The sequence below is a fragment of the Staurois parvus genome, unplaced genomic scaffold, assembly GCF_062004578.1.
Source record: "Staurois parvus isolate SC_StPar_1 unplaced genomic scaffold, SC_StPar_1.0 ptg000287l, whole genome shotgun sequence".
Taxonomy (NCBI): Eukaryota; Metazoa; Chordata; class Amphibia; order Anura; family Ranidae; genus Staurois; species Staurois parvus.
The window spans coordinates 10807435-10834684 of NW_028318083.1; the positions used below are offsets into that span (position 1 = coordinate 10807435).

At 39.6% G+C, this 27250-nt stretch overlaps 1 protein-coding gene across 4 annotated transcripts in view; it reads left to right on the plus strand.

Moving 5' to 3' along the window:
- Positions 1-27250, plus strand: part of RIPOR2 (RHO family interacting cell polarization regulator 2) — a 213311-nt gene that overhangs the window by 158302 nt on the left and 27759 nt on the right. For all 4 annotated transcript variants that reach the window (XM_089682232.1, XM_089682235.1, XM_089682234.1 and 1 more), the window contains 5 exons: positions 4639-4807; positions 8529-8664; positions 13139-13300; positions 15298-15456; positions 18238-18437. In XM_089682232.1, coding sequence (XP_089538358.1) covers positions 4639-4807; positions 8529-8664; positions 13139-13300; positions 15298-15456; positions 18238-18437 — 826 coding nt within the window. The remainder of the gene's footprint in view (positions 1-4638; positions 4808-8528; positions 8665-13138; positions 13301-15297; positions 15457-18237; positions 18438-27250) is intronic.

The window sequence follows — 27250 nt, forward strand, 5'->3', positions numbered from 1 at the left end:
ACATTTTTTGCAGGTAATGTGCATTTATTATTTTTGTCCAAAGGACAGTTGATCACTGATGCCATGCAGGCCTCCTGCAGTCCTGTCAGTATATCTGCTTGACCCTACATCCTGTATGGCTAGCAGATATTCTGACGGCTTCAATTAACTACCACAGAGCTCCACAGCACCTTGGTAGTTCATTGAAAACTACAAGCAGACAGCCACTAAGGCTCCCAGGACTTGTAGGCACTCATTCACAGAACTCTGTGAATGAGTGACGCAGCCATGTGTGCAGCGCCCAGCATGGCTGCGCTGTTATCTAATCTGACAGTATGGGGAAACTTCTCCCCGTACTATCAGTCAGAGGGAGGGGGGGCAGCAGGCACGGCTGCGGCTATGGGCACATGTTACTTGTAACATGGGAACATGTTAGAAGGGGGAGCTTATCCTTGAAATAAATGTATTCCTCAACAGCCACAAAGGATATAAATCCACTTTGTTGGCACCAAATGCCTTTACAAACCCAGATATGACCTGTAAAGGTAGCATTGACATCATCACTTTGCTCTACATAGCCCATGCAGTGAAGTGGGAGGGGCACGGTTTTGAAATTTGACAGTACAGGGAGAAGTCTCCCCGTACTATCTGTCAGAGGGGGGGGGGTAGTTGCTGCGGTTATGGAAACATGTTACATGTTCCACCCTAAAAACAGGTGGAACATGTTCCCAAAGGTGAACTTGCCTTTAAGGACTTCTTTCCATCTAGGAAATTTCAATCTTTACACTTCCTTTACTGTGTTTTGAAACCTTACGTAGCATTGTTCCAATATAACATAAATTGAAAATCCAGCAGGCAATGTGGTAGCCTATTATAATTGGTTTAGCTGTCCAGCATATATCAAAATGAAGAAATATTACTTCTAGGTGGGCTTGATTATAAATGCTCTCAAAGTTGCACTGGAAGTGTACGTAAGTAGACACTTTTTTAATTTATTTTTGGTTTCCTTGGCTTACAGTTTTAGTTATCCTTTTTAAACACATTCACAAACTGCTTCCCTTCTTGGCAACAAGTCACACATTCATAAGTTTTTTTCCTATAAACTGTATATATAGTAGTTTAGTTAAAGGGCCTTTTTGATTTTATATACAGTATAAGATGCTCTCAGAAAAGTCCTGTATGTTTGAGGAAAAATCGAATGTAACAGCTGCACAAAATCTATAGATTGGCGGGGATTTCCTACATGCCAGTTCCTTTAGCATGTTTTACAACTACTACATAATGCGTAAGCTTTGGAGGGAAAACACAATGTGTAATTTTCTCACGGCTTCACATTGCACTATTCAAATATGACTAAAAGCATATATAACTGGTGGTATTTTACTGACCGATGTTTGCCTGTTGTATATAACTCAACCCCTTAAGTACATAAGACCTCATTACAAGATGGCTATACAAACGAACTGATTGATCTGGACACAAGTGCAATATCTGACCCCATGCTGCAGGATATAAACAGATCGTTTGAATATTGACCTTTAAAAAAAATGTCACTGAAATTTTAGAAAACCGTGCTAAAAACAGTTTTTTTAAAATAGAAATAATATATAATTGCTATGCATGTTGTTTTTAAAATATTTGTATTAATTAAAAAGTCCCTTTTTTAATTTTGTTTACAGCTAGAGGAGAGAAACCATTTATGGTTTATAAATCTGCTGGTCTCTTCTCCTCCTCCTCCTCCTCCTCCTCCTTTTTCTTTTTCTTTTTCTTTTCCTTTTTCTTTTCCTTTTTCTTTTCCTTTTTCTTTTCCTTTTTCTTTTCCTTTTTCTTTTCCTTTTTCTTTTCCTTTTTCTTTTCCTTTTTCTTTTCCTTTTTCTTTTCCTTTTTCTTTTCCTTTTCCTTTTCCTTTTCCTTTTTCCTTTTTCCTTTTCTAAATAACAGTAAAGCAGAAATATGGTAACAATTTTTTTTATCCCATGCAGTGGGGCTGTGCTGGCACTGTACAGGCCAAATGTTCAATTTACTCTAGGGGAGTGGACACTGAAGATATACTCACCTGGTCCACCTATCCTCCCCACACAAGACCAGTCCATTTGGTTCCTGCCCCCCCCCCCCCCCCCGCGGTCAGTAGTCTTGTACATGGACTATTCCTGATGTCAGCAAATTCAAGGTGCGCTCCACTGACGGGAACAGTCCACTGCTGAATCATGGGGGAGCGCGGTTTTCCGTATTATCTGTGGGTCAGGTGAGCTTAGTCCTCACCCCTAGAAAAAATGAGCAGCTGATCCATGCAGTGGGGCTGTAAAACATTTTTTTTTTTTTTTACTGGAGTTCTGCTTTAATGATATGGAGCTAAACAATTCTGCATCATTTTACATAAGCCATTCACACCATTTTCTGCCCACCAGTTTTCATTTTTCTTTTAGTTCTCTATTTAACAAAATATTGTAGTACAGAGGCCTGATAAAGCAGTATAACCATGAAAAGGATAAAAAGGGGGGGGGGGATTCCACCTCTCCAAATTTTTTGCTCTTCCCAGGTCCTCAACCGTCAGTACTAGAGGGAGCTGAGTTGAACAAGGCTGAGTACTCATCAGAATATATAAAGTTAGTTACCCACCATAGTTGAATAGCCACATATTAGTAGGTACTGCGGAGGTCAATCAACTTACTGATTTTGTACTTTTTTTGGGTTGTTATTTTATGATTTTAATCAATCGATGCAATAGAAATCTGTGAAGTCACCATTGGCAGTGGCTAATTCTAGTCATGAAATAGCACGGATGGGAAGTGAAAAGAGCACAAATCTTTATCACATTACCTTAACGGTGCTACTGCACCCCAGGTCAGGTTTTTTTTTTTTACAGCCATATCTCAGAAAGAACAGAATGTTGGTAAGTGTAGTTATTACACTTTCCTCCCAATATCCTTTCCAGTTCAGTCCTCCCATAGTCAGGAGTCAGGCTCAGAGACCAGTAGCTATAGCAGTAGAGAGGGGCCGGATGGGTAAACAAGCGGGTCACTGCGGCAGATGACGCAGGCTCATCAGATGTGTGGGGTCTAGGTACGAAATAGTGTTCACCAAACCTACTGATGGTGGAGATAGCTTTTGCTGCAAGAGAGTATTAGGTCGTGGTCCTCAGGATCACCTCTCTAGGAGAAAAGCAACCCAGGGTCTAGTAGCAGATGATAAAGCTGTTAGGGATCAAGCAGAGGTGTAGTCAGTAAACAAGCCAAAGTTTGGTAACAAGTGGTTGCAGGTTGGGATCAAGCAGAAGCATTGTATAGGAACAAGTCAAAGGTTGGTAATGAGTGGTAGCAAAAATGAGAATGGCAGCAGGAGTGGCAAGCGCGACATATTGACTGGAGAGAACACAATAATCTGACAAACAAGAAGTGTAATGGCATGGCTTTAATAGAAAGTTCATGGAAGGAGCAAAGGGTTCAAGAGAAACAAGGCAAAAGACAAGGTTGTCTTAAAGTGGTTCTAAAGGCTCAGGTTTTTTACCTTCATGCATTGTATGCATGAAGGTAAAAAACCTTCTAATTCTCACCTAAGCCCCCTCTCAATCCATCCAGCGATGTGCACTGGAGTCTCTGCTATCCCGGCACTCCCTCTCCTCATTGGCTGAGATAGAAATGGGAGCCATTGGCTCCCGCTGCTTTCAATTACCGCCAATGAAAAGAGTGAGGGGACGGGGCCAAGTCACTGCTCCTTGTGTGAATAGACGCACGGAACAGCGGGTGCCCCCATAGCAAGCTGCTTGCTGTGTGGGCACCTGACAGGAGGAAGGGAAGAGGAGAGCCTGTGGGGGACCCAAGAAGAGGAGGATCCAGGCTGCTCTGTGCAAAACCACTGCACACAGCAGGTAAGTATAGACATGCTTGTTGTTTAAAAAACAATAAAAATTAAGCCTTTAGAATCACTTTAAGAGATCAGACAAAGCGCTATCCAGCATCTTGGGTAGCTAAGCAAGAAGAAATAATGTCAGACACAGAAGAGGTTCCAGGTTCAGATCCAGGTCCTGATGGAGAATATCCTTTAATCTTCAACTTCTTATAAAAACATGCAAGATCATTTCTATACAAACCTCTTTCATACATAATAAAAACATTTATATGGTCATTATTTTGCACTATAATTGCCATAACCAATGCAAATTAGGTCTTTGTATTGTACAAGCAGAATCTATTGGGTTCACAATTGCCATATTACAAATAAATATTTACACTCCTCCAATCCATGACAGTATTTACCATGTAAACGTGACTTACAGATTATCTGAGGTTTTCTTTCACACTGTGATTTTGTTTGCTTCCTAACCCTTGATATTCTTGCCTGAGCCTTTGATCTAAAAGAAAAATCTGTGTTGGAGAACTGAAGGGGAAAAAGAGAAATATTGGAAAATGCTGCAGTTCATTTATCCAGCATGTACAGGGAGCCATCAAAATGGCGATCTGTGAATGCATCCCAGAACAAGCTTGTTTTCAGCAGCTCCTGGTTTTGTATAGATAGAAACATTTTGTATGGTTTGTTTTTTTTATAGTTTTTCAGAGAATAAAAAATTTGTTTCTGGTTTTGATAGATTTTCTACAGTCAATGCGCTGTATTTTCATTCTGCATATGTTCTAATCACAGCTGATGCCCAATGTCTTGCAGCTATAGAGTTGACCATCCAGAAGCCCGAGGGCACCTGAGCGAGGCATTAACTGAGGATACTGGAGTAGGCACCAGCGTTGCAAGCAGTCCCCTGCCCCTTACCACAGGAAATGAAAGCTTGGACATCACGTTGGTCAGGCATCTACAATACTGCTCTGAGCTCATTAAGGTCAGAAGAGTCTGCTTAATGATTTATTTTTATAACCGGCTACTTTTTTGCCTCTTTTATATTATATGAAGGAGCACATTAAATGGCTAACTCCTTAAACTATTACATTTTAATTTTAGATGGTTTATGGTGTTTTAGCACACTCTGGCTTGCTTTCATAAATACTAGAGGGCAGGCAATGAAGGAACTGTGCCAATGATTAAGCCTTTGACACATAGATGGTAGTCTGAATTAAAGAGCTTCTTCACCTTGTTTTGAATAAAAACAAATTAAAGGTCAGCAGCTACAAATACTGTAGCTGCTGACTTTTAATATAAGGACACTTGCCTGTCCAGGAATCCAGCAGTACAGTTCTCACCCTGGCCAGTTCTTCACCAGTCCCTGGGACCAGCATGCAACTTTACAGCCGGCCTCCCACTGCGAAAGTGCGAGCTGCACTTTGTGAATGGCCCCACAGCCTTCTGGAGCCTATGATGTGTCCCAGAATGTTGCGGGCATAGGGGTGGGGGGTGAGAAGTTCCGTTGGAATCACCTAGGCAATTTGACCGGAAGAGGTAGTGGATACCTGTCAAAAACAGGTACCCGTGTCCCCAAAAAGAATTCCAAAAGAAGAGGATGTGGGGAGGAGGGCAAAACTGAACTTCCCCTTTAGGTTGAAGTTCCACTTTAAGTAGTATAGCTGAGCCACAAACCTGACTCTAGTTTCCCTATTGGACTGAATAGGCCAGGGGGTGAACTTGTGACTATTGTATTCTGTTTTGATTTGAATTTGCTCTGAGCAAAAGTACTGTTAGGGCCATGATGGCTGCTGCGTCTCTCTGCAGGAGCTCCCAACATATGGAAGTGGTACATTCTGTATCACAATATAAATCATCACCAACACAATATGCTCTCCAGAGCATTGTTGTGTTTTTTTTTTTTAATAAGAAAAAAGTGAAAGTGGTGAGCTATTGCCCGTGCTGACCAACCAAATGTTAGCTTTAATTATCCAGAACATAAAAACTGAAATATGATTGGTCAGCACTGGCAACATATCTGTGTTTCTCTTACTTTTCTATATAAATATTCCCCTGGGTCTCTGTAAATTAAATATGATGGAAATGATTTATTCAGTCAGCTATAGCAATTTCCCTCACCCACAACTAAAAGCTGAAAACTGTACTTCAGAACAATGGTATCAATTAGTTGCTTAAAAAGCAGAATCATTTGTACTGATGTCCTGGAAATAACTTTCTTCCTAAAAATGACACTAAACAATATCTTTAAAAATAATTCATACAGACTCACTACTTAATGGCTCTGTAATCTATTCTTCGAATTGTTGCTTACTGTGGTGGTTTGTCTGCTTGTAACATCCTCCGAGAGCTCCAAGAACTCTCCTTTTCCTCTTCTCTTTCATTTGTTTGGCAGAAGCATTGCACATTAGTTAGTCACATACACTGATCTATGTACACCTTACATCTTACAGTCCATCTTGGGAGTGAACAAGAGAAGGTGGCTATGCTCTGACTCTAGGTTCACACCTAAGGGTGTTTTCTGCAGCGTTTTGCAGAAACGCAGTACAGTCCATTTAGCATGATTTCCTATGGGACAGGTTCACATTGCCACGTTTTCATCCGGTGCCTTTTTTGAAAAGGGTCACGTACTTTATTTGAATGCAAAAAGTTGCGGTTTTGGTTCTATAGACTTCAATGGAAATGCTGCAGAAAAGCATGTAGAGCGTTTTTGCTGCTTTTTTTTTTTTTTTTTTTTTTGTGTGTGTTTTTAAATCTGCCTAGCAACAAGAAAAATTAAAAAACAGAACGCAACAAAAAATCGTCAAATACAGGTGCAAAAACGCTAAACGCAGCGCAAAACACAATGCAGAAATGGGTGAAACACAACCTAGCCTTGCATACAGTGGGACCATAGAGAACATAGCCACCTTACAAGAGGAAGTCAGATTACAGCAGAGAGAAATAGGAATGTAGAGGTTTTTGAAGGCTGCAAGCAATAGAAGGTACTTTTTAACATTCGCAATATGTACTTGAATAGAGGTTAGTATCGTTTCAATTACCTAGTCCTTCTCTGGGAGAATACAGAACTGATGCAGCAGTTTAAAAACATATTAAAGCTCTAGTAATTGTGTGAATAGGTCCATAGAAAGTGAGTTTTAATAAGCTTTTAATTCAAATAAAGTAAAGAAGTACAATTTAAAAGGAAGGTTGTATGATGCAACCCGTCATGGTTTTTTTTTTTTTTTTTTTTTTTTTTTTTACAAGACAGAACAACATTCATAAATTCTAAGTTCAAATCTCAGAAACATGACTGAGCAGAAGTTGTAGGAGATAACCTATGCTGTATAAGGGTAGCATTGTGCTGATTTACACAAATAAAGCACTGCCTGCAGCCACTTCAAGCACGTTTGAGATATATGTACTGCAACAGTTCATTGTTTATGGTGAAGATGAATGTTGATAAGATGTCAATGTACAGTGCTTCTGGAAATATCAGATCACCTAACTTTGGCTCTGGGGTTGGGCCCTCCAAACCAATAAAGATGTTTGTAGTGTGCAAAAGCCATGTCTGACAAATGGACACATCTAGCACTCAAGTGGAAATTCCCTATGATTGCTTCTTAATCTTAGGAGAAGATAAACTCTAGTCCAGCTTATTTCAACACAGAGGAACCAATAAAATTACTTTCCGGTCTCGGGGAACCATTGTTAAAAGTTAATGTATCTACAACTTGTGATACATTAGCGTGATGGTCAATGGGCAGAATGCTCCTTACATTTGTGGTCATTGGGAAGAATTACCCCCTTATAGATCGCAAACAATTATTATTTCAGGTACTTGTATAGCGCCATCAATTTATGCAGCGCTTTACATATATATTGTACATTTACATCAGTCCCTAACCCTCAAGGGGTGTACAATCTAAGGTCCCTAACTTACATTCATACATACACATACTAGGGCCAATTTAGACAGGAACCAATTAACCTACCAGCATTTCTTTGGAGCGTGGGAGGAAACCGGAGTACCCGGAGGAAACCCACGCAGGCACAGGGAGAACATGCAAACTCCAGGAGGAAGTGCTAGCCATTGAGCCACTGTGCTGCCCAGATCAATAGTGTCAGTGCGAACTTATCTGAGAGGCAAAAATTGCTCAAGAAACTCCTAGCAACATTTGGAAGGAAACCAAGGGTCCATAGAACCCTGGTTAAGAAACTCTGCTCCGGTCATACGTGAAAATGAGACCTGCTTTAGATTTTCATCCAGACATTGCCACTGTAGACTACTTTTATTCCTTTTGGTTTGTCTGGTTATCTATGAACCCCTTTTTGTTCCTTGCTGGCAATTCAGAAAGGTATTCCCAAAGACACAAACTATATGCTTCTTGCTGTCTTCTGTACTGATTGTCTCATTTATCACCATATACAAAGTTTCTTTCAACAACCAAGACCGCTAACAGGTCAGATTTTAATCTGATTGCTGATACATCAAGGGAGGAAGTAGCACAGCACACGCTTAAGGGAGCAGACCCCGCAGATGAGGAGCTATCTGGGAACTTGCTGTGGGCGATTACACTCAACTCATCTTTTGTGACTTTAACACAATAGCAATGTTTCCTGGATAGCATTAATTGATTTCACTTGTTGCCTGGAATTGCTTTGTTGAAGATGCAGTGCATTTCTAATATACTGACCCAGTTTCTGTGGCTGTGTTTTTGTTCTAGCAAATAATTGTATCAAGTCAAGTTCTATTTGTTCTAAGAGACCTGAAAAAGAAATTAAGCAAGCAATGCCAAGTCATCAAGAGACTTTCCGACATCAGCAGAGAGAATATGGGCAACACAAATTCAGTTGTAGAAGGTACGTTATGGCTGACAGGTCATCCAAGGTCGTGATTGATGGACACTGAGCAGAGACAATGACTGTTTTCAGTAGCTGCACAGAGCAGACTATTTTATTGCATGTCTGGAAAGAAGCTCATAAAGCCAAAGTGCTATAAATTGAAATGACCTCTGTTCCAGGAGAACTTGTGAATGTCATTTCTCAGTTTAATGACATTACTAATAGTAATGTAAGGAGGTGGCTTCTCATGCAGTGACCTCTTATAGCAAACAATGTAAAGCTGACTAAGGTGTTACACACAGCAACTGCTACTAAGGAGTTCACTTTTAAGCAGCCAACCTAAAAAGAGCTTTTGATGTAGGAGTCAAGCGATTGAAAATGATCATGGTGGGGGAGTTACTTTTCATAGTATTTAAAACATAATTAACTTAAATATTATATAGTATTACATTATACTGTAATGCGTCTCTTTGGTGGCAGGATAATTCTCTGCTGACTGAAAGTCTACCTTGTCAGCCTACCAAAGCCATTTTTGTTGCTGCTCTTACATCAGACATCTCCAAGTTACGTACATTAAACAGTGTGATGAATTAAGTGGAATACATTTTCAGGGTCCTCACAACCCAACAACAAAAGTTGTCATATATTGCAAAATACCAGTGATGTGGTGGCTGCATTTTTTTTTTTTTTTTTACTGTGGTCATCCTACCAGTAACACTGGGTTGACAATGCTCCCTCACTGTTCTGTATCTATAATGTAACAGCATTATCACCCTAGGACGGGAAGTGTGTTGGGACTACCGAATACCTCCCCTCTCCTAATCTTCATAAAATAGAGTAGCCTTTCTCAATCGGGGTCCTGCAACATCCTGGTTGATGAAGACATTCAAATTAGATCAAGCTCCTGCTCCTCTAATGAACTGTACATCCGCACAGCAGGAGCTCGATCAGAACAGTGAGAGCAGAGGAAGGGAAGAGACATCTTCCTCAGTCCTGACCTCTCCGCCTCCCTCTACATTCCAGTACCTGGCAGTATGAGTGCAGGTACAGCACTGCAGTTTTTAAAAAGGCTGTGTATGTATGTATGTGTTTATATGCAAGTGTGTCTACGTATGTATGTATGTACGTTAATTTTAATCTTGAACCCTAACCATGTATGAACAGAACAGCTTTTTTAGGACTTGTTCATAATCGCGGCAAGGACTCTGAAAAGCAATCCATGTTAGATTGCTTGTCAGTGGCATTTGACAAACAGCAAAGAGGCACTATGTTGCCTCCTTACTGCCGGATATAACCCCCTAAATGCAGCATCACCATTCTGCAACCGGATGCAATGCATACGGAGATATACTTCTTGCCACAACCACAGCATGTGTACAACCCTATTTGCTGCCTCTGCAGCTAAAGAGGGAGGGGTTGGTAAAAATGAGGCTCAACTACATGGTTTTACCATTTCCCAACCTCACATGTGAATGAGCCCTTGGTTCACATAAGTGCAGCTGTGTGTTGTAATATAGGCAGCCCATTAATTAAATTTGGTTGCACTACCGACAGAAGTTCCCAATCCTTTTTTTTTAAATTGTACCACACTAAAAACCTATTGCGTTTTGACAATGTGTGGGGGGTACCGCTAAGAATCAATGACATCTGTGCGTCTGCTAAAGAACAGTGTGTTTCTTTGCGTGTCAGGAACGCACACAATTTTTCACTCATTCTCTGACACGCAGTAATGTGTACCAAGACTTAAGCAGGCCATAGACATGGGGAAAATCGTCTGGTTTTTTTTTTTTAAAAAGTCATAAATTGGTCGTTCAGACGGCCGACGTTGCCACTAATTAAAAAAAAAAAAGTCGTTGGGTTTTAGTCCCATCTACGGCGTCAATTAATATAATAGCGGTGTCCCTGCATAGAGACCCACTATTCTATTTGACAGAAGAAATAGATTATGCAGAAGAAGAAGAAGAAGAAGAGAAACAACATTGTATCTATTTGTACTTGAATAGAAACATCTGTATCCGAAATGCATACAAATAGATACAATGTTGCAACTTTTTTTCTTCTCCATCTTCTTCTGCAAAATCTATTTCATCTTCTCCTCTTTTCTTCTATTCTTCTTCTTGATATTCTATTTCTTCTTATCCTGTAAAATCTATTTCTTCTATTTCTTCTTTTTCTTCATAGTCAATTTATTGTCAAATCTGCCAGAAGAATGGCCGATTTGACCATAAATTACCGTGAAAATTGGCCGATCTAACAAATCATCCCAGGATTTTCCAGCTTGGACGATTTTCAAAATCTCTTAAAATTAAGAAAAACGGCCAACATTTTTCCCCACTAACGGTACGAATATCGGATGATTTTTTTTTTATCGGCCGATAATTCGGCAAGAAAATTGGAAATCTATGGCCGCCTTTAGACTAAGGTACCTTGAGGCTGAAAATACTTTTCAAAGTGTGCCGTGACTGTAAAAAGGTTGCAAAGCACTGACATTTAGGGTAGGTGTTCTGTAGTTCACAGAAATAGCTCAGATCAATGCGGACTGATAACAGAGCAGCACAGGCAGAGTATATAGGAGGTTATCAATTCACAAGATTTCTATCAGATATTATTTGAACTTATCAAACAAGTTTAACAAAACACTTTCAGTGGTATATTTAACAGACCAATACAAAAATCCAAACCATTTCAAAACCAGCAGCCAGTCTAAAATACAATTTTTACTTGACTGATCTAAGTAAGTTCTCCGGTAAGGACAACATTGTCTGCAAGTACCAAAAGGGCCACACAGTAATGGCAAACAGCAGCAGGTTGAGCACCAGGAGCTTGGGACTTGGACAGTGGCAGGGACAGTACTATAGAATCTCAAGTTGACAGATCCTGATTATGACAGAACCAAGGTGAACAAACTTGTAGAGCCGGATGGATGTATTAAATAAAAGGAAAATGTACATAATGTGTAAAGGCTCTCATAGATGGGGTAAAGTTGTAAAAAAAAAAATGTACATTTTTATTTGTAGCTAAAATGGAAAATGCAGGTGGTTATATCATAATATTAGATGCTGTTAGACTCTCATACCCAGGGCCACCTTTTTATAAAGAAATGGGAAATAATTGTAAATAAAGGGGGAAATGGTTTGAAAGCTTGCAACAGCACTCAACTAAAACTGTAACCAAGCAGAACAGTAAACTTAGTGCCAGCTTGTCTGTCTGTCTGGGACATTTAGATAGCTGGTTTCTAGGGTGTCAAACTGACAACCTTACAGCTGTTGCCAAACTACAAGTCCCATGAGGCATTGCAAGATTGACAGTTACAAGCATGACTGCCAAAGGTAGAGGCATGATGGGACTTGTAGTTTTGCAACAGCTGGAGGGCTGCCAGTTTGACAGCCCTGGTGTACACCATTCCACCTTTACATACAGAATTTAATTTATCAATTTATGTGGTTTTTATTTGTTATGGATTCTCAGATTTAGAAAAATGAGGTTTTGTTCAAAACCCACTTTCCAAATTTCACATATGCACAGTTCGTTGATAATCCTTGGAGACTTTTCGTTCCAAACATTTATAATCAATCTGTTCGTTTTGTGCTTGCTTGTTTAAAAAGGGTGTAATCTTAATGTAAAACCGTAATGAATATCTAACTAGTGTATACACCTGTTCTACTGATCTTTTCCCAGGGTTGTTTCTAGCAAAGGGCAGACCCACTCCAATTTACTTGAGTTAATTGCTGATTTTCACCTGTAAAAGTAGCGTTCATTAACCTGTCTGGCAGCCTGCATTAGTAGAAGTCATAGTTTCTCTGCTCCGCAGCTGCCGCAAGCATTTGCCAGTCAAATGCTTGCTCCACCGCCGACTGCTGTGAATTTTTCCGGTTGTCTCGTATGTCACTTTGGGATGGACAAGCTGGTGGAAGGCACTACGACAGCTGGAGAGGTTCAATTGTTTATCTGTGAAGGGAGTAATAGTCTTTAAATAAAATCCACAGGATAGTAAAAAACCTTTAGTGTGCAGTTGCCCCCCAGCCCCCCAATACTTACCTGAGCTTGATCCCGATCCAACATTGTGCACGAGAGCAGTGGCTCCCCTGGCTCTGTGCCACCACATTGGCTCCTGCTGCTGTCAAGGAGGGATCGGGACGGGCGGGGCTTCCTCAAGGGTGACTCCTCCCCCATTCATCTGTAATTGGCTCACAAACGTACAGTTGCTGCTGATTCCTACTGGTGCTTTGACTGTTGGTATGTTATTCCCAAAGCATGATGTTACAGTTTCGATGTTGCTGTTTTATACCACCTACGTAGTGGATTTGCACTTTGGGTTTGAACTTTGATGTCTGTGTAGGCTCTAGACTTTTGTGGTATTACTTACCTTTCATGCCTGTATACAAAATGCTTTCAATAAATACTATTGAAACAGAATATATGCTGTTATAGAATATATGCTCTATATAAAATTGTTTGTTTAATGCCACTTTTCTTTTTTCCCCTCCCTAAGTTATCTCTGGATTTCATGATATGCCATCACTGTTATCTTTTTGGATGAAATGCTCTGCACCTGCACACATGTATCACACCACTGCTGAAAAAATGATGAAACAACTGCATGAAACATTCAGCCAAACAGTGAATGTAGAGAGCCCAGGACTTTCTGAAAAAGGTACGTTTGGGAGCAATCATTATCTGGTTATGAAGTAATCTATAAGTTATTTAAACAGTAAAGAAAACACATCACATCTCCTAGTTGATTTTACAGCCTCTTGCACATCGAAAAAATGTCGTCCTATATATGTACTTTTTTTTTGCTGGCTTCATGTGTGGTGCATCCTCTAAAAATGGACTATTCTATACCAGTAATGAAAAAGAACTGAACTGATAAGCTCTCAAAACATATTAATTCATATAAAACCAATCCTAGAAAATTCACAATATCAAAAACCTTCACATAGCAATCCACCAGTTGTTAAAAACATGACAGATCTGTCACTTAAAACTATAAACTGGGGTATAGTTGTGTGTAGTTCAGTGAGCGCTAATGAACGACAGCAGTTGATACACTAAAAAGGAAAACCATAAACCTTCAATAGAATATAAATATAAGTAGTGCAGCGCTAAAAATAAAATATGAGAGTATACCAATGGTAATATGCAAAATAACAAATATGCAGCAAATATTAAAGCAACACAATATGTCCTTAGGAAATTGTAGCAATGGTGAAGCTATGTCAAATACCTTCACTGATATTGTAATACAGTAGTATAACACACGGTGCAAATAATAGTCCAGAATAACTATGAATGGTAAACCACAATATACTTGAAAAATGGTGACTTGCTAGAATCCCAGTAGAACCTGTGATCCGGTGCAGTGCAGGAACAATAAGTAAATTGCACACTCACCGGAGGCACAATTTAACTGCGCAATTGTGTCATGTACACCAGAGGTCCCTTTGGTTGTCGATGGAGCGTGGCCTGGATTGGATAACTCCGCGATAGGTAATGGAACATCTGGGGGTCCCCTAGATGAGTTTGGTTCATGATGGGTTCTGCCGATTACAGCTCTCTTCTAGGCCCTGGGCTGGTTACCTGATGATCCTGAGGAATTAAATGCTCGTAATGGAGCAGAAAGGAGTACCCAGTGTAGTATTTTTAGTTGAATCAAAAATTTAATTTATTCAGGATAAAAATAGAAAAGACACACTTCTCAGGTACTGTAATAGGAAAAACAATCCTTGTGCACAAAGGATATAATAAAATTGAATGCAGCATAACACTGACCAGCTGGTGAAAAAGGGGGGGGGGGCACCGGACCTCCCTGATCTGGCAGCTTGACATCACGGCTAACACGGGCTACTCCTTGACGCGCGTTTCGTATCACACATACATCATCAGAAGGGTAAGCGCTTACCCTTCTGATGATGTACGTGTCACGTGTAATCACAGAAGCCTTGGTTCTGCTACGTTCTAAATGAAAAATGCCCTGGTGTACACTGAAGACAGCATATTGTGTTTAAATATGCGACAGTCATGAAGATTGGATGTGAGAACTTTTACTACACATCAAACACAGATGGCATCATAAATTTAATTTGTTTGGGCATAAAGATCTCCTTATGCCTAGTACACATGATGAGAAAATCAGACGAAAAATACTGCTTTTGAAGTGATAGCCCAATAAATCTGATCCTTGGTACACTGCTTTCGTGAACCAATCACGAAAGTTCATGTGAAAGTATCCAAAGGGACAAGCATGAAAAAAATTTCTTGTATGATAACAGAACAAATGATTTTTGTTTAATCAGTATAGTATTAGTCCATAAAAAAATCGAGTGACCAAGACCGCGCATGCTCGGAATACATTACAATACAGTACATCACTTCCGAAGCTGAATTACGAGAATTTTCGGAACTTTAGTTACCTCTTCATTTTCAAAATGAAAATAGCATGCAAAAAAAAAAGACGGTCATTCATCCAATATTCTCATTTATGTGTTCGAGGCTTAAGACACCGCTTCATACCCATTCCTGTTATTGTAAAAACTGCATTTTTTTGGCTACTCTTGAATTCACTGATCAGTATTTTTGTGTTACTGTATATCTATACTTTTGGCATGTGTATATTTTTTACCATTCGCAAACCTTTTCACATTTCTATAGTTTTCAGGAAGCTGATTGCTCAGAATCTAGACAAAGCAGAGAACGTGTTGCCAGCGAATTTGTCCACAGAAATCATTACGGTTTTCCAGTATTATGATTTCTTCAGCAGCCATAATATTTCTGACCTCAAAAGCTATTTAATTCAGCTTACTAAGGAAGGTATGCTCTACATGTTTTATATTTTTATATATATATATATATATATATATTTATTATTGTAATGTTTAATTTCCTATGCCAGTCGTGTTTTACGCTTCTAGAAAATGCATGCTTTTTTTGATGCACAGTTATTTTGTTTAAGAGAATTTCTAATTAAAATGTAAGTACATTTTTTTTGCTTGTGACTCCTCATTAGGGCCACATAGTGGGAATTACTGAAATTGGGAGTTTCGCTTTAATTTGCTACTGAATCTGTTGGTGAAGTCTGGTATCACCATGAAAAGCTTACAGATACAATAGTTCATACATGGACCATTGTATCTGAATGGTCACACCTTATTCCTCCAAATTCTGTAAACAATACTAGGCAAACAAGGTCCCAGTGTTGTAAGTAAAGGAGTCACAAGTAAATGTTGCATTGAAAGTTCCCTTTAAATATCAGAGGTATAGATACACATGGCCTGTGTAGTCCTTTTTTGCCATATTTAGATGGAAATTGTTCAAACTGCCCACTGAATGCACACTATTTCTTTATTGTATCAGTTTATTTTGGCATCCTACAAAACAAAAAATGTAAATTTAAATTAATGTATCAAATGATATAAAAAAACAACATATCAAAAAGCAACATAGACCAGATTTGTCTGATATGACTAACAATTTGTTCTTCTAAACCTGCAACTTCTCTCTGTGACTGTATGATTTTAGAACAAAAGCTTCCAGTGCGGTATATCATAGGATGCATACGGTTAGGCACATATTTTTTGTATTGGTAACGAATTAGATGATAATTAAAGTGGAACTTACCCATAGCTGATCTATTATCAAAGGGCACTATATGAATAATTATTTATGTTGATGTATATACTGCATGTTGCAATTATTGAACTTTGCACTTTACAAATTTTTGGGGTATTTGCAAATATTGTTAAATAAGGCACATAATTGTGGAGTAATTAGCGCTGTATGATATAGATCTTTAACATATTGACACCATAGAGTACTTAAATTCAGCAGCTGAAATACTAAATAGGTCAATTAGCGCAGGTTTATAATGTTTTTGTTTTGTACAAAATTAACTGTATCTGAGCACCACAAACTGAAACCGCTATTTACTTCATTTTATAATATTCAAATCCCATCCACCCATGTCTCCATGCTTTATTTTGTTGAGAAATCACTTTAATCCCTCCCCTAGCATTTCTAGTCATGGCCATCTTCAGTAAGGGTAGATGACTGGTAGATGTGGCATTTAGTTCATGGAATCCATCTGCCCTTAATTCAGGGATGCAGGCAGGAGGGTGTGCTTAGCTAAGGAAGCCCCTCCTCTAGATGTCCAGATGAAAGAAAAAAAAATGTCCATAAAGACTCCAGCGATGTATGATACAATTTTGGCCTAGGTCAGAAACCAGGAAGCAACTTAACAAGTAAAAAAAAAAAAAAAAATTTAAAGCTTACTTTTTAAACTTCCTATCTATTTCCTAATGCTAGCAGCATAAGGGTTAAAAATACTTAGTTACTAAACCCACAACAATAAAATTAGTCTATATGTGCAGTAAAATATGCTTGTTATACTCACCGTGGAACCTAAGGGGTTAATCCACATTGTGTAAAAAGGCTGTTTGATCCTGTCTTCTCTAATCCTTCCCTTCTGTTTCTGTCCCCAATCCATCTGCCATAGTACAGAGCAGCAGTGGCAAGTCTGCACATGCTCTGTTTGGTGTGCATTGCTAGAGAGTTTTTTTACTTTCTTTCTTTTGGGGGGCAGGGGTGCATGTGATCGGCACAGGGCCAATCAGTGCTATCCTGACAGAGGATCAGGGGTCATGCAGCCTCCTAGAGCAGTCAGAGGAGAATGAAAACTCCTCCTACAACATTAACCAGTGCTCCGCAAGACACTGATAGAAGTCACAAGACTGCTATATACTGCTGATGAGAAAAGGTATTTAGCAGTTTATATTTACTAAAATAATTGCATTTCCATGTCATGTGTACTGTGGGAGACCAGATCTAGTGAATGCAGGGTCCTGGGTTTAGTTGTTTGAGAGAGTCCAGTTCTGCTTTAATATGAGTACAGCCGGGTTCCAGAGAGTATATGCTCTGGTATGGAACAGGTGTGACGATCAGGTGCCAAAATATTTGTCAATTCTCATTGTATGTATGGCTAGATTCCCCATCTTTAAAAGGGAGTCTACACTAACGTCCTTATATAGTCTATCAAACAGATTATGTTTGAAAAATGTATTTTTGTAAAGTTGCATTCACACTTGAGCTCAGCATCTTTGGTAGTTTTTACAGACTTTTTTTAGTTTTTTTTTTTTTTAACAATCCAATTAGTTTATTGGGGCAAAAACAACCTTTTGAAGCTTGTGACTCAAAAGAAGCTCCAAGTGACCCTAAACTCAGGTGTGAACAGGCAAAATTAAAAACATTGGGTTTTCTAACATAATCAAATTTGTTTGACTACTGTATATAGGGACCAAAATATATAAAACTAGTAAAGAAAAGAAAAAAGTAGAGATGTACCCATACAAATCAATCAGATTTCTTTCTTCATTGTAAAACTAAATCTGATTGATTGCAGAAGACCTTTGTTTCTCCTTTTGCATCATTTTTGGTTGTAAATCTAAGCCTATGCAATGAAATAGAAACCACTGCAGAATCTAGAATATCATAAAGATAGGTAAAAATAATGGAGAGGCCATAAATGATGATGAATTACATTTTGGTTACACTGCTGTACAAATTTTGTATGTTTTTTTTTTTTTTTTTTTATCCCAGTTTTAGCTCTGCAGATGCTCCAGACGTCAACGGATATAAGCGTGCTGGATAAAATGACAGATTTAGATCCATATAATTTACCTCAGTGCCAGGAATTTCTGACATCCTTTACAGAGCTATCTACCGATACCGACAAAGATGTCGATCAAGCACTGGCCTTCCTTTCATCTGCTGCTTCATCGGATGAGTTCAGAGAAAATGTGAGTAATAATATCTAATATATGTCAGGGATGCCGAGGAGCATTAGTTGTATGTAGTGACTATGTTTAAATATAATTGTTGGAAATCATTATTTTATACACTGCTGAAGATCGTTATTCAGTGTTTCTCATACAATGTTCCAAGATGGGAAAGCCTGCTTTATCCAAGCTATTTTTGCATTGTCGCTGAAGGTGAATTCCAACTCATTCATTTTCTCTAAATTTTGCAAAAGTGTCCAGACTATATACTGACCTACAATGTGTGTGTTTTATAAAGCTGAATTCTGGGATCAGAAGATATTGCCTAAATACAAGAGGCATGTGTATTCTAACTTGAAACTTGATGCGCTTTGTGTATTTGGATCTGTGAAGGAACCCAGTGTTAAACTGCCTCTTTGCAGCACTTCCTGTAATAAAGACCGTTCACTGCTGCTCTCTTTTTGTACACAGTGACTGGTCTTGTATCCACCCCCTTCTGTAGTTTTCTGCAGTGGGTGGAGCTGTGTGGCCCCTCCCACACCTCTGCCCCTTGCACAGGCTATGTAGAGCACAGTGATGATGTCAATGCAACCTTTACAAGTCATATCTGGGTTTGTAAAGGCATTTGGTGCCAACAAAGTGGATTTATATCCTTTGCGGCTGTTGAGGAATACATTTGGTTAAAGGATAAGTTCCCCTTCTAACATGTTACATGTTTCACCTGTTTTTAGGGTGGAACGTGTAACATGTTCCCAGAGGCGGACTGACAACTCATGGGGCCCCCGGACAATAGGGGATCATGGGGCCACTGTGTCCTCGCCCACACTCAAACCACTCCCAAAAAAGCCTATGAAAGGTACCAGGGGCATCTCATTGGGCCCCTTACTGACCCCGTGCTTTCAGGCAGTGCCCAAGTGTCCAAATGGTCAGTCCGCCCCTGCATGTTCCCATAGCCGCAGCTGCGCCCACTGCCCCCCCCCTCCCTCTGACAGATGAGAAGTTTCCCCATGAAATCTGTCAGATTTGATAACAGCATGACCATGCTGAGTTCTGCCCCCACGGCTGCATCACTCATTCACAGTGCTCTGTGAATGAGTGCCTACAAGTCCTGGTAGCCTTAGCGGCTGTGGGCTTGTAGTTTTCAAGTAAGTTCATAGAAGCTCCCTGACAGTATATCTGCTTGACCATACATCCCGTACGGCAAGCAGATATTCTGACAGGTCTGCAGGAGACCTGCATGGCACCAGCGATCCACTGATCGCTGGTGCAAAGCTTTCCAGGCTCCTGTAGACAAAAATAATAAATGCACAATTTTTACCTGCAAAAAAAAATGCATTTATTATTTTTATCCAAAAAGTGAACTTATCCTTTAACAGGTTTTTGTGCCCGGACCGGAGTTCAGCTTTAAATAGTGCCTGGTGAGAATTGTTTCAGACACCAAGCACACTATATTGTGGGATGGGGAGGGAGCATGTATGTTTGCACTTTCATGAAGTTGGTGTCCTACAAATGGTAATACATGGCACTAGAAGGTGCCTTTTGTGAAGCTGCAAGCCTATTTATTAACAGAATATGATAGGATCACTTTAATTAAAGGTTACAACCAATTTTCTGATCTGGATCAACCATGTTTTAATACTTACAGTATGAGATCAAATCTGAAGTGTTCGGATAATATGAGGAAACTATATAGTTCACACCCACACAGTTATAGATTGGGAGTACACCTAGGCTACAAAGGAATTTTCCTATCCTGTGAGAAATAAATGCACAAGAAGAAATTGATTAAGTACACCAAGTAGATTAGGAGCAATATTTACATAACTTTATCTGATCCCCCAGCAGGCACAATTAACAAGAGATTTCTCCAGAGATGTTATATTACCCTTGTTTAAATGAAAGCTATCACAAAACTAATCAGTGTTCTGGACTTTGGAACATGTGATAAGAAAAGGCTTATAAATCAGTGAAAATGTATCAATTTCCTTCATAAATAAATCTTCATCATTATGTGCACTTGGTAGACATATGTATGATATTGAATCTATATCCATTTATTGATTTTGTGACTGTATATGTGACTGTGTGTTGATACGGTCTTGTCTGTCTTTGTCTATTTCAAAAAATGGCAGGCAGATTTTCCAGTAATCTAGAGGTCCAACATTTCATGTTCATTTTCATGTTCAGGTATAAATGTCTGAGAGAGGTAGTCACGATGTAATATATTCAAATGCAATAAATCACATATCCGAATGTACACCTGCGTAAATTGACGGCACTATATAAGTACCTGTAATAAATATATAAATATCCTCATAGATACAGAGCACCATATTTTGGGGATTGACAGTATCATCCTAATCTTTCTAAGAATCTCATCTCCTGACATAAGGGAGCAAAGATCAAGAGCTCCATTAGCAGAATTGTGAAGTGAATGTGCAACATGCGGGTAAGATTGGGTGCACAGATTCGAATGCAGACACTGTTTTCAGAACCATGTACCTGCTCCTACCCGCATGCTAAATTTTGATATGTGACTCTGTCTGTGCAGCTGCTGCGATTGCATCCACTTTTATGGGCCGACTGCATGCAGCTCCAAGATGGATGCAGACTCAGCAAAAAGCTGCCCTGCATGGAGGATGGGACTCAGCGCCCTTCTGAATGAGCCCTAAAGCTATTTGCTTCAACCCTCTCACTGCTGCTTCTGCTGGACAGCTTAGTTTTCTAAAGGAAGTTGAAAAATAGAATTACTGGCCGGATCACCAGCTGCAAATAAAGGGGGAAAAAAGCCTAATAGAAAATTAATGAAATTACCACATCTAGGAATTAGTAATCTGCAATATATTAAGCGTTTGTATTTGGGTTTAATAGCTCTTTAAAGTGAAACCGAGAATCTGGCATATCTTTAATGCATCTTGCTTCATTAAATGCAGCTTTAAAGTATTACTTCTAAAGATTTTTGACTTCTTGCATAAAAAAATTACACTTTGGATTGTGAAGGAGGATGGAACCGCTACATTCTTTATGGTAGGGGTAACAACCTCTTATAAATCACCTTTTTTAAATTGAGCATACACATTACAAATAGGTAATTGGTCTTAACACAGCACAGTGGCTAAATGGTTAGCACTTCCGCCTGGCAGTACTAGGGTCGCTGGTTTGAATCCCAACCAGGGCACCACCTGCCTGGAGTTTCCATGTTCTCCCTGTTCATGTGTGGGTTTCTTCTGGTACTCCGGTTTCCTCCCGCACTCCAAAGACATGCTGCTATTTTAACTGGTTCCTGTATAAATATATATTTATTGCTGTGTAAGTTGTCGGTGCTATAAAAGTACCTGTAATAAATAAATAAAATACTACTGGAAAGACATGTATACATGTCTTCATTGTTAACAATTGAATCCAAAATTGTCACATCTGGGCCCTCTCAAAGAGTATGCATTCCTCCCTTCTTAAAAGAGCTTTATCTACACAAACTCTTATCAGACCCAGGGGTGGACTGACAACTCATGGGGCCCCCGGGAAATAGGGGATCATGTGGCCCCTGTGTCCTTGCCCAAACTCAAAATAGGCTATGAAAAAGGTACCAGGGGCATCCCATGGGGCCCCCTACTGACCCCGGGCCCTTGGGCAGTGCCTGAGTTTCCAAATGGTCAGTCCGCTCCTGATCAGACCACTCCAAACTAATGCATCTCTTGAAGATTCTCTTCCTTAAATAAAAAATGACAACCCCCTACATTCCAGAAAAGATAGTTACAAAGCATAAAAAAAAGTAAAGGATCACAATATTCTTTTCATCGACTATATAAATGAATAATGTCTCATCATCCAAAAAGCATGATCTTTGTTTTTTTTTTTTTTTTCTCAAGCAATCAAAATTACAACCCCCTAGATTCCAGGAAAGAAAGTTACAAAACAAAAACAAAAAAAAGAATCCCAATATTTTTCTCACTGACTTTATATATTAAAAATGTCCAATCATCCATTTAAATGTTAAGTTTCCAGTGACACTAGATGGGTTTCATGTCTATGGGCAACACCAAACACCCCTGCCTGTCCTTGATTCTGGTTTGATCATACAGGTTTTGAAACCTCGTCTGATCTTTATGCACCAGGAGTGCATGGCTTCTCCGATGCCCCACAAATGCATGAGATGCAATGAGATTTAGAATGCTCAGATTGAAATTAATTTCCAACTGTTAGAAATGTATGTCTAGCTGAACTTTTGCCAGATTCTGCTTTCTGTAAACATGTTACAGAATAGAAAAGACCTTGCTCTTTCTGGCAATATGGAAAAATATTGACTGCTATTTCTATTTCTTTGTAACGTTTTAGGTACAAAATTCACCAGTAAAGACAATGTCCCCTATGTGTCCTCATCTATGCATTGTCATGTGATGAGTTGTTTTTTTTTTTTTTTTTTTAGGTGAAGTCTCCAGCAGTTGCATAGGGATGAATAGTACTACGCATAAAACCCACCTAAAAACCCATCTAAAACACACACCTGTCTTTCGTGCATAAAAGAAAACACATTAAAGTGGAACTTGTAACAAATTGACTTCTTCTAGTTCCTTCCCCTTTCCTCTTACAGAGATGAAAAATGGTTATATCTTTCAGTTTCATACAGTAGTGTTTTTTTTTTATTTATTTTTTAACTTTTTGGCCTAGGCCAAATTTACATAGGAGCTTTCTACTGTCTTCTGGGATCGCCACGTCACAGATTCTAGGAAGTAGCATTTTACTGAAGACCGATGCATGCTGGAAGATTCAGAGCATGGTCACACAAGACATGAGTTTAATCAAGTCTGCGCACGTGCAGGAATCACAGCACATGTGCACAGATGCCATGGTCTCTGCAATGCCCAATCTCACAAAACCAACATAATCTCTGCACATGAGCAGGGATCCCCAGCATGTGTACAGACATGCTGTTTAGCCAGGTCCCAAATACCTGGCAGAGCCCTGTGGCAAATTTGCACATGCACTTTGATTCTAAAAGAGGGAATTTATGATGCAGTGAAGTTCTGCTTTAAGTTGCATTCAAAAACGTATGTGCTATTAAAGCCCATTTTAACTTTAAGTTTAAATCAACTTAATCATTCCAAGTGAATCAAAGCAAAAGGCGTTCCAAGTCTTACAGTTAATTTTCTTAGAGAGCAGCCACAACCTGAGTAGAAAAGCCTGTCCCTTGCAAACAGGCTACATAGAAGGACCCCTGCTCTTTATGTGGAAGCCGTGGTCTCTTGGTATATGTCCGATACATCCTTTTCTTAGTCAAAGCTTTAGCTCTGGAATCAGCAAATCACACATTTCCAGAGACCTGAATTTAACCACTTGCCCTCCTGAGGATTTACCCCCCTTCCTGACCAGGCCATTTTTTGTGATAGAGCACTGCTTTAATTTAACTGCCAAATGTGCGGTCATGCAACGCTGCACCCAAAGTAAATTTATGTCCTTTTTTTCCCACAGATAGAGCTTTCTTTCGGTGGTATTTGATCGCTTCGGCAGTTTTAATTTTTTGCGCTATAAACAAAAAAAAACAACAATTTTGGAAAAAAAAACTATATTTTTAAATTTTTGCTATAAAATATATCCAGTAAAAAAAACAAAAAACAAATCAGATTTCGTCATAAATTTGGGCCAAAATGTATTCTGCTACATATCTTTTACTGAAAAAAATCTCAATACGTGTAAAATTAATTGTTTTATGTGAAAGTTATAGCGTTTACAAATGGCAGAATATATACTGGGATTTGTTTTTTTGTTTTTTACTAGTAATGGAGGCGTTCAGCGACTTATAGCAGGACTGCGGCGGGCATTCTGACACTGGGGGGAACTAACTTGGTGTCACTGACATCCCCAGTGACACCAATACAGTGATCAGTGCTAAAAAAAAAAGCACTGACACTGTACTAATGGCACTGGGCAGGAAGAGGCTAACATGGGGGCGATCAAAGGGTTAACTGTGTGATGGGTGTTTTTTTACTGTGGGGCTGTGTGTTTGTGCTTCACTATAATCACACTGCTTTGGATGGCTGTGCTGACAGGGAGGAGAACTGTTTTATTTAGAAACCGTTCTCCTCCCCGTCAGAGATGCTCGGCAATCAACGGCCAGGAACCGATGATTGACAGCCGTGGCTGCGAACGGCGCCCCCTTCCTGTAAATGCAAAATCGTGTGTATGTATATGTATATACGTGTACACATATGTATGTGTATATATATGTGTGTGTATATATATGTGTGTGTGTGTATGTGTATGTGTGTGTGTATATATATATATATATATATATATATATGTGTATATATATATATATATATGTGTATATATATATATATATATGTGTATATATATATATATATATATATGTGTATATATATATATATATATGATTTTGCGCACCCGTGCTGCCCTGTAGCAGTAGATCTGCTATAGGACGGTCAGGAAGTGGTTAAAAAAATGATGTAAAGAAGATGTGTTAATTGAGCCTAAGTAATACGCTAAAAATGTACCTTTCCTTTGGAAATCCTGAAATAGTACACTTGCTTGTATGTAGGATGCCGAAGTACTCCTGTGTCTACAGGGCCATAGCTGTATATCTTCAGTGTGAGATCTAAGGCAGTGCTGCCTCTGACTGCTAGTCTCAGGAGATCTGGAGTGAGATTTGGTGATGTCACTACTGTGGTGCTCACTCTTCTCCTTGCTGGAGGCTCAGACGTAAGGAAGGAAAGTCCTACCTCCACCAAGATGGCTGACTCCACACAGAGACAAGGCATGGTAAGTCAGTAATGAGAAAAGATCAGCTAGCTGCAGGGAGACAATGAATGAAATTGGTGACTAGTCCTTTTTTTGTTTTTTTGCCTTCCTTTTTTTTGGCAGAGCTTCCAGAGTTCGGTTACATGTTGACTATTTTGAGAAATCCCCCTCCATAATAGTTTAACAGTTTAGGTTTAGTTGGTTAGCTTTTTAAAGTGTGCCTTTGTGCACCTATACAGACAGACCAACATACATATAATTTAAATTTCTTTCCGGTCTGAAAAATTAGTGATGGAATAAAAATGGTATAAGGTATGTGATTGAATAGCATGTGATAACTAATGTGTGTGTTTTACGTATCCGGCTCTAATGAACTACAGTCAGCCTTAGGTTGACCTCCTGAGGGCTGCATGCCTGGCTCTCGTATGCCTTCAGGTGCATGCTCTTTGTTTTTGACAGCCTCTTCCAACTAGTCGTGCAAAATGTTTATTTTTCCCCTAGAGCTGTAGGACAGGCGGACCGGTTTTCTGTACAGTTTTCTGTCTTGGCAGAGGTTGCTGTGCTAATACCACAAACAAACTGCCTCTTGCTGAATCACAGCATGACCCTAAGGCAAAGTATACTTTCTTCATAACTGCAGATTTTGTCCCCTTTATTATTACATAAATATAGTTAGATATTGTTACTTTATACAGAGTATATAGGATGAGATGTTTCTATATTAAACAACATCGTTTTTTACCAGTAACTGAAATCTCCATTGAGCCTGGATTCACATATATGCGGTGCGGTATATCGCATGTGATTCGCACAGGAACCGCACCGCATTCCTGTGCAAATCACTAGCAGTTTGTGTGCGGTGCGATTGGAGTCATACATTTTGTATGGCTCTAATCACACCGCACCAAAAAGATGCAGTACCCTTTTTTTTTGGTCCGCACTAGAATCGGATCGCATGGGTATTCACACCTATGCGATCCGATTCTGCACATCGCACCGCGTTTTGCGAACCGTTTTTGGGGTTTAGTTAACTTAACATATACACCCACAGCGGTTCGCTTGGAAAGGGGTGTGATTCTGATGCGGTGCAGAACTGGCACAGAAAACGCTGCAAATTCCACACTGCATCCGTGTGAACCAGGGCTGAAGGTTTTCTTTAAACTTACTAAACAGCAGTTGTGCCTTTTCTCTATTTCCGGTAAAGAGATTCCTGAAATGTACTCATATTGCTTGCTGGTGAATTTGTACAGCAAATAGAACTAATACCTGTGCTTAAGACCGAAGTGGCATTGCGTTTGTTACTATTTAACAATGTATTAGAAGAGTACATAGAACTATTCGCCTTGGTCCCTGTATCCTAATTGTTCATGTACACTTACAGTCGGGAGGGGGGGGGAATAAAAAGAGAAGGCTGAGTCATGTTTTTACCACCAAGTTCCCCCTTAAGCTGTGTACTGTACAGTGCTTTGCAGGCATGGCAAAAATTCTATCCCCTGCCATGTTCAGCAGGCAGTCCTGCTGCCGAATGTAATCTATTTAAGTGATGGAGCTATGCCACAACCATGTGTAAAGCACGCAATTGCAATGCCGTGGCACAGCATATATCGCCTCCTCACTGATTCTCCACCCGATTTTTGCTTTTCAGAGGGATGGCAAGGTCTGTCACACAGATTAATGTCTTTAACTGCTTCCCCACTGCCCTATAGCAGAACTACTGCTACAGGGCAGAAGGGCTGTGCAAAATCATGTCTGTAGATGTGATTTTGCATTTCCTGATTGGGGGGGAGTGGGGGGGTCGTCCTACCAGCACCCCCATTGGCCGCTACAGCTGTTGGTCACCGGGTCCTGGCTGAAAGTCCAGCAATCGCCAAGGAACAGTGAAAGGGGAGAGATCGCTCCCCTGTCAGCATGAACAGGCTGCTTTGTATTGCTCTGCACAGCAGATGGAGATGGAAAGGGGACGTGGACCACCGTAGCCAGTACCTCCATTATCCATATATAAGGGGAGTCTGTCTTGAGCAGAGCTATGGATTTGGGTATGTTACATCTTTAAGGCTTGGTTCACACTACTGCGATTT